The sequence below is a fragment of the Hesperophylax consimilis genome, chromosome 1 (genome assembly GCF_061612785.1).
Source record: "Hesperophylax consimilis isolate HC1 chromosome 1, BYU_Hcon_1.0, whole genome shotgun sequence".
NCBI lineage: Eukaryota > Metazoa > Arthropoda > Insecta > Trichoptera > Limnephilidae > Hesperophylax > Hesperophylax consimilis.
Genome location: NC_142836.1, coordinates 40195483 through 40208753, shown reverse-complemented (window position 1 = coordinate 40208753; position 13271 = coordinate 40195483). Strand labels below are relative to the sequence as shown.

Sequence of the window (13271 nt, the reverse complement as noted above, 5' to 3'; positions counted from 1 at the left end):
AAGGGAGTACCCGAGTCACCCATAATCCTGGACGGTGGTGACAGCTACACCCGGCTGCTTGTGCAACAATACCACACCCGAGCCGATCATGCGAGTGTGGAGACGACGATGGCCGAACTGCGCACCAGCTTCCACATCTTAAAGCTGCGCTCAGTTCTCCGCCGCATAAAACACATGTGCCCCGCTTGTAAAATGCGGCGGGGCAAGCCGTCTCCCCCCATGATGGCACCCCTACCAGCATCCCGGCTTGCACGGCATGTGCGGCCCTTCACCAACTGTGGGATGGACTACTTTGGGCCCCTAGAGGTAACCATCGGGCGCCGGAAGGAAAAGCGATACGTCGCCCTCTTCACGTGCCTGTCGACGAGGGCGGTGCATCTGGAGTTGGCCACCGCACTAAGTGCCGACTCTGCCATAATGGCAATTCAAAGAATGTCGGCAAGGCGAGGCCAGCCGGCGACCCTGATGTCCGACAACGGAACCAACTTCCACGGCGCGGACAAGGAACTGAGGGACGCCGTGGAAGACATCTGTCGGGACCCAAGGGTCCAAAACTATGCGACCACCCAAGGGATGGAGTGGAGCTTCATCCCGCCCCGCAGTCCCCACATGGGGGGAGCTTGGGAGCGGCTCGTACGCTCTGTTAAGCGGGCGCTCTCAGCTACGCTCAAAGCGAGAGCGCCAAGAGAGGAGACCCTCCTAACGGCGCTGGCTGAAGCGGAGTACACCGTTAACTCCCGACCGCTCACCCACCTATCGGTCGACCCCAGAGACGAGGAACCGCTGACGCCCAATCACTTCCTCATGGGCTCAACGGGGAGGCGGCCCCACCTGGCCATGTACGGGGCGGCCGAGGAAGAGGTCTGCCTCAGGAAGCAGTGGAGGATCGGCCAACAGCTCGCGGACATGTTTTGGAGGCGTTGGGTCCGCGAGTATCTGCCTACTCTCGCCGCCAGGAAGCAGTGGCAGCAGCCAGTGCAGCCCCTACAAAAGGACGACCTGGTGCTGATTGCGGACCCGGCGCTGCCCCGCAACAGCTGGCCACGGGGACGGATCCTCGAGGCCACTCCAGCCCCGGACGGACAGGTCAGGACCGTGAAGGTCAAAACCAGCACGGGGACCTATGTCAGACCGGCAGTTAAGATCGCGGTCCTCCTGCCGGCCTGTGATCCCGCCTCCAAGGACACATACAAAGGACCTGTCCAGACGCCGCCCCGACGAACTCGCCACCTCAGGGGGACTGGACGCCGGGGACCACGCCGCACCAAGTCGCAGCACGCCTCCCGCTAAAATGGGTGTAGCCGAGCTCCACGGGGGGAGTGTGACGGACGTACTGCTCCGGGCTCGGCCGCGGTCACCCACGATTAGGATAATAAGATAAATATAGAATTGTGGAATAAAATTGAATGAATCCTAACTGTCCTAAAGAAATAAAATTGTATAAAATGTATGTAATAATGTAAAGATGTAAATGTATGAAGCAATGTAAAATGAAAATGTTATCAATAAATGAAACGTCGGAGCTTGGATAGAGGTATACGGGCAGAGAAGTATTGTTAGAGCTGGTACAATCATGAGATCATTTAATTCGGGCACGATTATTAGAGTCGTGCTTATACGAGAGGGAACGTTCGGCCCCGGCCCGAAGCAAGGGGCCGTGCGCCGTCGTGGCGTGCGAGGTGCTTCGCCGTCAGAACGTTCCCCAAGCGCGATTCTGAAGATCGTGTCTGAACAAAGAGAGGCCGTGGTCGCGTTCGACCACGAGCCCAAAATTACCGGCCGAGAGGCGGTAGCCAACCCGGCGGCGAGCCGCGGGCGCGCCACAAACACGGGCTTCGATTCCAGGAATCAAAGAGAAAGCGGGCCCGTGTGAGCGTCGCTCAGCCAGCGAAGGCCGCCGGGGTCCTATAAAACGGGCAACAGTCCCTTGAAAAATTAGATATCCAGCAACCTCCACCAGCTCTACACTTCTCTCTGCTCTGCCTTCTACCTCGCTCCGACTTCTGACTCTACTCGCCTTCTCTTCTTCTTCTGACCCTCGCCTCACCCCGGACCTCTCTGCCCCTACGAAAGACCCGGACTCTACAGCAAGGACGAGTACTAGCATCGGACCAGCTACAACGGCTACAGAGACGCCCCGTTCTACCCCTCCACGCCACTGAAGGAAGGCATCATACGCCTCCACGGATTGGGATCACCGCCCTGTTTACAGTCTTGTGTGTCGCACATTACGTCTGGCACAAGAACTTTAAAGACACACGGAGGGTAACGTAGATATATGTTTTATAGTAATCCTTGTTAGTCTTCTTACTTTCGGGTCAGGAGGCATGTGTTGTACTATTTTTAGTTTGGTAGGTACAGGGGCGGCGCATTCTGTATATAATGTGTACGACGCACAAGGGCGTCCGAACCAAGGGGCGGCCTTCAGAATTTTATCTGTGCACCACCAAACAAAATTATGTTTAAAATACTCATTATTATTATAGCTCTGTAATTAGTAATTCAGTCCTTAAACCTTTTCTTTAGATACATTCCGTCAAATTCAAGTAGACGCGCAAATTTGTAAGCGAAGACTTTCAAGATAATACCTTTAGTTTTATTTTCAACGGAATAACTTAATTAATGACCATTTATTAAATAAATTTGAAATATTTTTGTTTTCTTTTTCAATTTTTTTACTATTTTTTATTTTACAATTTGCAGACAACACTTTATACAATGACACGGTTAAGTTAATATAACACGGTTAAGTTAATATAAAAAGGATGTAACCTATAAGTTATACCCTTTGTACTCTTTTGTGCAATAAATATTTTTTAGAATTTTAGAATTTTTTTGAATAAAATATAAAAATATAGTTGCAGTATAAGCGTTATATATCAGACAAGTACAGTTGAAAGAGTCACATAGGAAGAATATCCATATTTAGCATACATAGGTAGGTACAATTTACTATATATATTTTAAAGTTCCATTGTGAATTCAAATTAGCTATACAAGGGCCTCAGAGCCTCGGTCTCAGCTATACAATAATGTTTAAAAGTTTTCGATTTTGCTAAACGCTTTTTAATGTGAAAAGTATTTTGAATCCTTAGGCTAATTTCCTTCTTTTCCGAAAATAAGCTAAGACTACAATATTTTTGCTACAAATTAAGATTACAGTAAAAAAAAATTTTAGCGAGCCCGTTTCAAGAAAATGAGAGTGAGATTATGAAACTGTCTGAAATCAGAAACTGTTTGAAATTAGATAATGAATATATTGTTTATTTCTGATCTCCCTATATTTTGGATCCAGCTATTTATTTGAGATTTAAATGTTATAATATTGTTCTGAGTATTGAACGAGAGTGGGATTTTTTTGTAAAGTTTAGTATAAAATAAGCTAAGACTACAATATTTTTGCAAAAAATTAAGAATAATAAAAAATGAAAGATTTTTAGCGAGCCCGTTTCAAGAAAATAAGAATGAGATCATAAAACCTTTTTTAAATAGTGAAAAAGTAAAAATAGTAATGTCAGCGTTGGTAATTACTTATTACTGTTAGTATTACTTTCCGACATCGCTATTGAATATACTAGCTATTGAAAGAAAGAAATAGAACATTACATATTATGTATTCCCCTCTGAAGCCAGTGAACACTTTCAATTTATCACTAAGCAAATACAAAATGTTCTCTGTGAAGCAGTTCAGTAATGTATAATTATTAACTATTTATAATAATATATAGGTATAATTACTATTCGAATGTAAAAGTTCTTGAAAGGGTGTTAATAAATAAATAAATTGGTAAGTGCTATTAGCATTAGGTTTTCAAAGTTTTCACCGTCTAATTTATAACCTTATTATTACGTCCACGTTACATAAATTACCTACCAAGAATTTTAATCTTTTTCTGAACACTCCCCAAATCCGCCTCTGGCAAACGTTAATCTTTAAAACAACAAGACAATTAAAACAACCTGCTGTAGGTATCTACATTACCAAAGGTTTCAATGGAGCGATCATTCAGCGATGGCCTTGATCTATACTTGCTTGTTATAGGTACATCAAGTAAAGTAATATAAAAATTATTATTTTTTCTTAAAAAATATTAATTTCCTAACCTATAGTGTAATTTGTATGTTAAGCAAACAAGACATTAAAAAATCAACTGTGAAAAGCGTTGTATAAGAATTTGTTGACTGACCGTAACGAAGTTCTGTTTTTTTATTTATTTATTCTCTCTTTAGATTCGTTTGTTACGTTCTGGTTCCGGTTCAAGATGGTGGCAGTGTTTAATACTAACTTTTTATCCCGCCAGAATTCGTATGATCGTGGTTCCTACTACGAGCTTTCAAATTCGCATCACCATTATGATACCTACCGACTTGAAGAAAGTTTTAAAAAGAATTTTCAGTGAGATGGTGACATTTCTTTGGACAAATTGCGTAATTCCTTATTTGAAATTTTAAAAAATGTTACGTGAAATATTTATGGTTTATAATCAATTATGTAGATATTTAAATACCTACTTACAAATACTTTGATTTCGGAGTAAAATTTTGGTATTTATTTATTAAATAAGGGAGAATTAGAGACATATTTTTGTAATAATAATATAGCATTTATATAACGCAGTTTAGTGTCATTTCACTTCAAGTACGCTTCACTACAACAAACTTAAAAACGGTAATTTAGTATTAGTGGTCATGCTCTTCAAATTCTTTCTACAGTGCGGTTTACCCAATACAGATCTAATAATATAACACTACATTAATAGTTTATACAAAGCGATGACAAAACAAAGAATAACAATAACAGCAGGACAGGACAAAACAAGAACATTAAAACTATAACATAATTTAAAACAGGAGGCAGTTTGTGCTCAGAAATGAGAATCTTCTAAGCAGACATTTTAAAAAGGTACATTAAGAAGGCAACCGAAACCAAACAGTTTCAGAATATGGCTTATTATAAAATATTGAAAAAAGTTAAGATTTATGAATGGTAGGATTTTTTAAATGATTTTGTTTTAAAAGCTCGTTTAAATTCAATTCTGCCGAATTCTAGAGCTTAGTAAGAGCTGTGGGAAGTTTATTCCAAATGAGAGGACCAGTTTTACGAAAAGATCGATCATAGTAAACGGCTCGATTTGACCTAGAAAGTTCAATTAGACGATTACTAAAATCTAGATCTGCTGACCTTAGAGTAAGCTATTGCTTAAGTTTTGTCGAACATATAGTCCCGATATATAGGCCGGCGCCATTCCTTGCAATGCTTCCAAGTCTATTCTTTCAGGGCATCGAAGCCAGTGAATGCGATCCCTTAGAAGTGGGGTTATACGACAATACTTAGTCGATTCACCAAAAATCATTCTAGCCGCAGAATTAGGATATCGACAACATTGTGAAATATTTCACTTATAAAATAGCGAGATATTGTTTTTTACTTGTAGACTATTTATAACCAAGGGCGTCTGTAGGTAAGTGCTACTTGTAGCGGCCCTGGTTGGTAGGGTGAGATTCAATTAATAATACAAGAATGAAGATGTGTGGATATTAAGTTTCATTAAGTGCTTTAACAGTAGAGCACAAATAGCCAGTGGGAAGAAGCCATAAAACTAATTAACTAATCATTATTTCTGACATTCAAACAGAGGAATGCTAGTTACATGTTCGACATATTAAAGGATGGATGTTCAAATATTAATTAAGCGGACTATGTATCTAATTGAATAAACAGTAGCAATTAAAACATTAGAAAATTTCTGTATATTTAGTAATAAAATATATTTAGTGTAAATTAGAAAAAAAATTACACACAGTTTCTTATTTCAGACAGATTTTATTATCAGGTATTATCTATTTCAGACTGTTTCTAATTGCAGGCAGTTTCTAATTTCGGACAGTTTCTCATTTCAGACAATTTCTGAATTCAGATAATTTCTAACTTCAGACAGTTTCTAATTTCAGGTATTTTCTATTTGAGACCGTTTCTAATTTTAAACAGTTTCTTATTACAGACAACTTCTATTTTTTTTAATTTCAGTTATTTTATAATTTCAGAGCGTTTCTAATTACAGTTATTTTATAATTTCAGTCATTGTATAGTTTAAGACACTTTCTGATTTCAGACAGTTTCTAATTTCAGTAATTAATCTGCTTATTTATTGTTAAAAAAATAATGTTACTTCATTTACAGAAAATATCTTACAATGTAAATAATCGTAAGCATTTCAAATAATTAATTTATTAATTTTGATGTACCACCATAATAAAGCTTATGTATATGGGGGATATGTTATCACGTTTCATGATTTTTATATTTATATGTTTAAGTTTTCAGTGTATTTTTTAAGATGAAATTTAAAATCTCTAATGTTATTTATATTTCTGATACTTTCTGGTAATGCATTAAAAACCTTAATTCCAAGATATTTACAGTTGAATTGCCCGATTGTTTTTTACGTTTTGGAGTTGAGAGAATAGAATTTTTTTCGGAGATTTCTAATATATTTATTTAGGATATTATCTTTTTAAATTTGTACTGTTAGAAGTATAATGTATTTAGTTTTCTGACGTTAAATTCTCTAAAGAGAAGTTCTGGATATTGATTATGGTTTAAACCCTTTGTACTACAATTTATTTTTTATATGGTATACCAGCTACTCCATAGAGTGTAATGTAAAAATATGAAAAAAATTACGATATTTTTAGAAAATTAGATATTAATTAATTAAAAATTGGTAAGGCAGTAAATAAAATGATACAGATAGAAATATTCATTTATTTTCGTATAAGATTGTAAATAAAAGAAAATTTTGCATATTCTAATCTTTATAACGTTTTAACTTTTAACTTTAGAAAACAGTCGCCCAAATGCAGGACACGTGTCACAGTACTCACTGGTTTGCCGTCTGCCACCCTTTACTGCCCTTTTCAAGCAGACTACACAGTCTCGCTGGGAACATTTTCTTAAAATATGGAATTTTCCATTGAGCCTGGTCTCTGATGGAGTATGAATATTTATTGCCCAGTAAAAAATATTGAAATAAAATGAATGCGTCGTTATTGTTATGTATGAAAAACAGAGCAAAAAGCACAACCAATCGTAAGTGGGTACTGTATACAACTAAATAACATCATGTGTATACCTACCTGTAAAATGACTATTTTATTTTTTAAACAGTAAGATGTGTACTTATTTTTTATGTCGCCGCTGCGGCGCCATTGGTGTTAGAATGTTTCCTATGTCGCTGTGGCGGCGACAACGGAGTACAAAGAGTTAAAATATGGTTTAAGTAGAATTGTTTTTAATATTATTTTTCTGTGCCATGTAAAGGATTGTGTGTTTTTTATAAGTTCCACCACATTCTATTTAATCCTGTATTATTGATTGGCAGAAGGCAAAGTACGTCATTCTTAGTAAATCTTAATATAGGATATTAACATGTTGTTAGTTTTAAGTAGATCGGTCCATTCTCGTGAAGAATAACAAAGTATCCAATGATTGTTTACACAACTAAATATTTAAAGTAAACAATTTTTAGACTAACAGGAAGTGTCTAATAATAGACAAGAATTCAACATTGTAGCTTTTCCGAGTTTTTCATTTTCAAAAACCTATCATATTATATTTTGCTGCTGATGAAATTCTAATTTAAAAACATTAATATGACATGTTGATTATAATTTATGCTTCAAGCAGGTGACGCAAAAAATATTGAAGTAATAACTCTCTCCAATCCCCTCATTCAAGTGGGAGGGCAATGGGATTCAAATAACATTTGAGGGTATTCTTATAATAATTATAATTTTGAATAGCGCTGTATTTTTCCGTGAGGGCTTAGTTGGAGAAAGGGGTTCATAGGTAATAAAACAAAACTGCTTTATATCTACACGGTCATGATCACATTGTGGATGCCCCTCTTAACCGAACCTAGCCCAACTGATGGAATGTGGAATCGGGCGATAAAACAAGAGAGGAACAACGCTTTAGGTTAGGTTGGGTGAAGCTAAGTGATATATGCACAATGCAATCGTGATCTGTGAATACTCAAAAACTTGCAGTATGTGGCGTCTTGAAAGGCAAAAAACAGAAGCTGTGCACATATGAGCTAGGCAGACTGGTCATATTTATTTATTGTTTTTGTGTTTAATTCGTAGAACTCCATTTAATTTTTTTTATAAATTTAATTTAGATTAAATTTGATAATATTATTATTAAGTTCTGCAAGTGTTTTAGTTTTTTATTATTGTGACAGCTGTTTCGGCTTACAAGGCCATTTTCAAACTGTGGTTAGTCCACATTGAGACGACGTATTTATACTATTTCAAATGTAAATTTTGAAGGTGCATACATTGATTTATTACTGGTTAAACCGATGACATGATCTATTGTTGGTTAAACCAATCTATGTTTTCCCCTCAGTAACTCATTACCATTTACTGAGGGGACATTTACATTTACGTCGTCTCAATGTGGACTAACCACAGTTTGAAAATGGCTGAAAAAAAAAGACTGGTCATACTATTGCTAAGCTACAACTGTTGATTTCGGATGGGTAAAATCTGCCAAGAGACCTCATAGGAGCAGAGATGTGCTTTATTTCAAATAAATCCATTTCAAATGGCAATGCAAAATGCAAAATGGGTATTTGCCATTTTGAATTTTAAATGCTTTTCTAAAAACCATTTTGCATTTTAAATGCTTTTCTCAATGCATTTTCCATTTTAAATACTTTTTTGCAAAATTCTTCCTACTATCTCCACTGGTCTTTTTTTCATAAGCCCCAAATATCAGTCGGTCCTCAACCTCGCTATGAGAGATAATTTACATTTGTCAAGTTGCTCCATTACAAAAAATACTAATTCAAATAGGTACTGAACATGGGGCCATGACGCTGTAATATTAAATGTTAGATAAAAGTTTATATGTTTTTACGTTGGCAACATTAGTCCCGCGCAAATTTTTTGTGGTTTCATAATCTGTAGTCGTGGTGTTTTTGGATTTACCATCATGTAATATGTTTGTTCTACATTGATGTCCATTATTAAATGAAAAAATTGTTTAAAAATTCTATAATTATTTTAATTGTTTGACCTGAGAAACCATTTTGCATTTTCAATGCATTTTGAAAACAGGTATTTTGCATTTTGCATTTGAAATGCTTTTCTAAAACCCATTTTGCATTTTGCATTTTCAAATGGAAAAGTTTTGACCCATTTCCATTTTGCATTTCAAATGGTTTTGGGTAACCATTTTACACATCTCTGCATAGGAGTAAGGCTTATACTGGCCAAAGCTGGATCCCAAAAGGCTTATGAAAAAGAAGAATTAAGAGTACCAACATGGATCGTGTAAACCCATGTAGTATACATATGGTTACGAATGCAACTAACACAATTTATATTATAAATGAATGTACACCGTATGATTAAAGAGGTGGCATTATACGCTCACGTCTTGAAAGGTTCATTTAATATTTATTTCAGTCACCACCTTGGCTGCACTCTCTTAGAAAAATATGTTTTCCGAGTGTTTTCCAGACTTTTTTTTACAGTTTTTTTTGGCATACCTACGGTTTCACCTTATCTTACATAACACCGACTTATTCTAGAATCACAAAAGTTAATAGTTACACAAATATTGCGATATTCCGCGCCTTCTGTACTTTCAAGGACTCTAACTAGCTGTTGTTATTTCATCGTTTCATGTGATTCTTTCGTATGAAATGTAGCAGAATTAAAGCATAATTAGCTTGATTGAGGGCAGTAAACACCAGTTATCCGTATAAACTGACATCATACAAGCTGACACCAATTATCAGAGTTCGTAACAATCTACAAAGCAAACTGGCTGATTTTGCTGATGATGACACTCGCTAGAGAAAATGATTTCTTTAATTTCAAATCAACAAATTACTTTATCAGTAGCGTGATAAAGTTTATATTAATCTATTGACATTGATGACTTATCTTTGTAATCTGAAGGTAAGGAAATACTTAAGACTGTTTTGTTTAGGTGCAAGGACTGTTTGTGGACAATAGATAATACGTACATTATTACTGAAGAAAATAACGTTTCGCTACTTAGAACTAAGGGTAAATGTTCACCTTGCAGCCTTTATTTTAATAGGCATAGATTATGGAAATTACACTTCCTTTCAATTACTACAAGAAACAACTAATTACGTATTACGAAATATTTTAAAAGATGCATTAAAATTCAATTTTTGTTCAATCAAAGTTCAAAATTTCCGTTTGCTTTGGACTTTTTTTTGTATGAATTATCGATTCTGAAAGTTTCGTTTCAATCTAAATACGCGCAAATTACCGAATAAACCCAAAATAAGAACTTGATAACCTACGTTGTTCGTGTAAATGGTCATTTCTTGTAGTAATTGTTGAAACGAAGTGTAATTTCCATATTTTTAGGCAAAATGTGCGGCGGTTAGTTAAGTACTTATTTAACAAGGACGCTCTTCACCTGCACTTCAAAAAACATTGTTACTGTGTTTTCTTCTATGTGTAATTTATTTTATAAAATTTCGATGTTTATAATTCAATTTAGTAAAACTTAAGGCACGATGAGGACTGGGTCCAAGTGAAACCTGGTAGCAATCTAAATGTTAACAAATAGTGGTGTTAAACCAAGTTGTCACGTTTATATAACTTGTTACATAACAAACTGATTGCTGTCTAGGACAACTTAACATAATATGAAAAAATAATGATAGGGTACAACTGAATCTCGAATGCATTGATTGTAGGTATTGTTTAAATCGAATTTTGATCGTATTCTCTGCTACATTGCTGCATATTTTCAACATTGCTGATGAACATTGCGTGTTAGTGTTTACATTACGAAGGCTTTTGGATGTCGGCGCAGGTTAGAAGAATGACAAGATTCGCGGAGTGCGGGATTACAGGTGGAAGCGAGATGAACAACATAGAGAGTATCCAAGAAATGTATCTACCTGATCGCAGCAATTCTCTGGGCATGGTAACGATAGAAAAATGTAGCTCACCCTCTCTTTGTCATTTGCCGACACACTCATACTACGGCTGCTCATCATGTGGTGCCTTTTCTCATCGATCCGCTCCATTCTAACACTCATTCTGAATATGTACAAATACTAGTAGTCTACACGTCAAACAGTCTTCAAAAATGGGGCTTCAAATCAAAACAACAGTATCACGTAGAAGCACTCCGATTTCACAACTCCTGGGATTCAAAGCAACTAAGAGGTACGTTATCAATGAAACTTTCACAGTTTAAACTTTACATCCCAGTAGTAATTGCGTACATTCGTTAAAACACACTAAAACTGCAATGTTAGACAGTGCATTTGATATGCAATTAGCTTTAGCTGATTGTTCAGAATCGTTACGATATCTTTCAGGTTTCAGGTCCGGTAGATACAAGATACAAGAGATAAGTATTGCGAACGATCTCCCCTAACCGCAGAACTGAAATGGCTCGCAGTCTGTTGGCTGCGGGTTCAGTTGTTCGCGGCGGGCGCCAAGCGTCCAAGCACGTCCAAGCATTTCACACGCACCCGTCTCCGTCTACGCGCGCCGCGTCATATACGATGCGAGTAACTTTGTACTACGGGGTCTTGGTGGGCTATTTTATTTTTGAATTGTCGCCAAGATAGACCGCAATAAAGTGTTGACGATGAAAAGAAGGCTAGACATTAGGGAACTACCTATAGCCGTACGCTAATAACATCTCGAAATCAGAGCGTCGCGCGTCGATATAATATAATGATGTTATCTTATATCAGCATCATAATAAATATTATCAGCGGTGGAGAGTGTGGGCGGTGGAACGGACGACATGTATCTTCACAAAATGAGTATTTCAGAAACAGGAACACTTCGTAAATATTGTCCACATTGTTATTTTTGGAAACTTATTTTCATTTATTTAAGTTCGGTAAATGTTATCACATTCGCGCGTAATTTGAATGCTCGAGTGATTTGGCGACCTTCGTGAAATATGAGAAAACTCATTGCTTTGAAACATCGAGATTACTGATTTCAAATTATTTCGTTTTAGTTAATTTTGCACATCTTTTTAGTATGGACGAGTCTGAGCATCGACCTGGAGATAGACCACCATTTAGAATTGAAACGTGCTCTCAATGGCTTTAACTATGTTTAGTGTCTAGGTAGGTTCAACCAAAAACTCTTCACTTATCCTTCCCCTCCCTAACCGCAGTGAACATCAGAACATTCCGCTAGCTCCGGGAGGTTAAAACTTTAAACTCTTGTGTTATACACGGTGTTCGGAAACTCTTAGTACAAGCGAAATACTGGTGATCCCTACATCACATTTGGAGTTAATTTTGTGGTTTATCCAATTTAAACGTTCGTATTCGTGTAAATCGAGTCCGAAGATACAATTTACTAAGGTAAAGTTTTAAAAAATCGGTCGCTAGGGGTTAAATATCAGCTTAATATCTTTTAAAATGCATCGGAGTTATAATGAAAGTTAGCGAAAAAGTGTTTTTTGGTTCATCAAGATGAAGATTCATCAGTTTCCCGCTTGTAATATGAATTTCCGGACACCGTTTATAACATCATAGTGGTAGATACCCTAGTGCAAGACTGCCCAACCCCAGGCCCGCGGGCCACAATGTGGCCCGCGAACGAATTATAAGTGGCCCGCGTGAACCATTTTCAAAAAACCCGCCAATCCGCCAATTTGAAAAAGTGTCGCGGGCCCGCGGTAAAACAAACAATGCAGCTTGCGCGCGGTCACCAGTGTTGCCAATGAAGGCGATTTATCGCTATTTAGGCTACTTAGAACGAGAATCAGCGACGAAAAAATCTAACCTGTTGAACTTACTTTTTAAACATTTTGCGTCCGAAATGGAACCTTGTAGCCACCCCCCCCCCCCATGGAATTCGAAAAATTGTTGTGGGGAATCACATAATATATGATGTTTTTGGGTGCGCGGAATCTTTTCTCAGCGAAGTTGCCCCCCCCCCATGGATTTCAAATATTTTGTGGGGAGCACTCATTTTGATTTTTTTTTGTGGGGAATTATGTTTTATAGAAATTCTCTAACAACCCCCCCCCCCATGGAAATAGGAACCGTCAGGTATTCAGTGGCCCGCCAGTGATTCAAAATCGTCAATTTCGCCCAACTGTTTTTTTTTTTTTTTTTTTTTTTTTTTAATGTATATTTATTTAGTTATAAGAGTTTACATCTTATACCTAATATATTATTTTCTATGACTACTACAATATTATTTACTTCTTACATTAAAAAGGTTGGGCC

The 13271-nt window shown here is 37.2% G+C and overlaps 1 protein-coding gene across 4 annotated transcripts in view; it reads right to left on the bottom strand.

The window, feature by feature from the left end:
* Positions 1–11479, bottom strand: part of LOC149426880 (uncharacterized protein ZK1073.1) — a 102759-nt gene extending 91280 nt beyond the window's left edge. The window contains exon 1 of one of the 4 annotated variants that reach the window (XM_089633888.1): positions 10959–11479. In XM_089633888.1, the coding sequence (XP_089490014.1) occupies positions 10959–11099 (141 nt within the window). In that variant the 5' untranslated portion in view covers positions 11100–11479. The remainder of the gene's footprint in view (positions 1–10958) is intronic. The other 3 variants (XM_089633895.1, XM_089633903.1, XM_089633910.1) reach the window with 3 other exon arrangements.
* Between the last annotated feature and the right edge of the window lie 1792 nt (positions 11480–13271).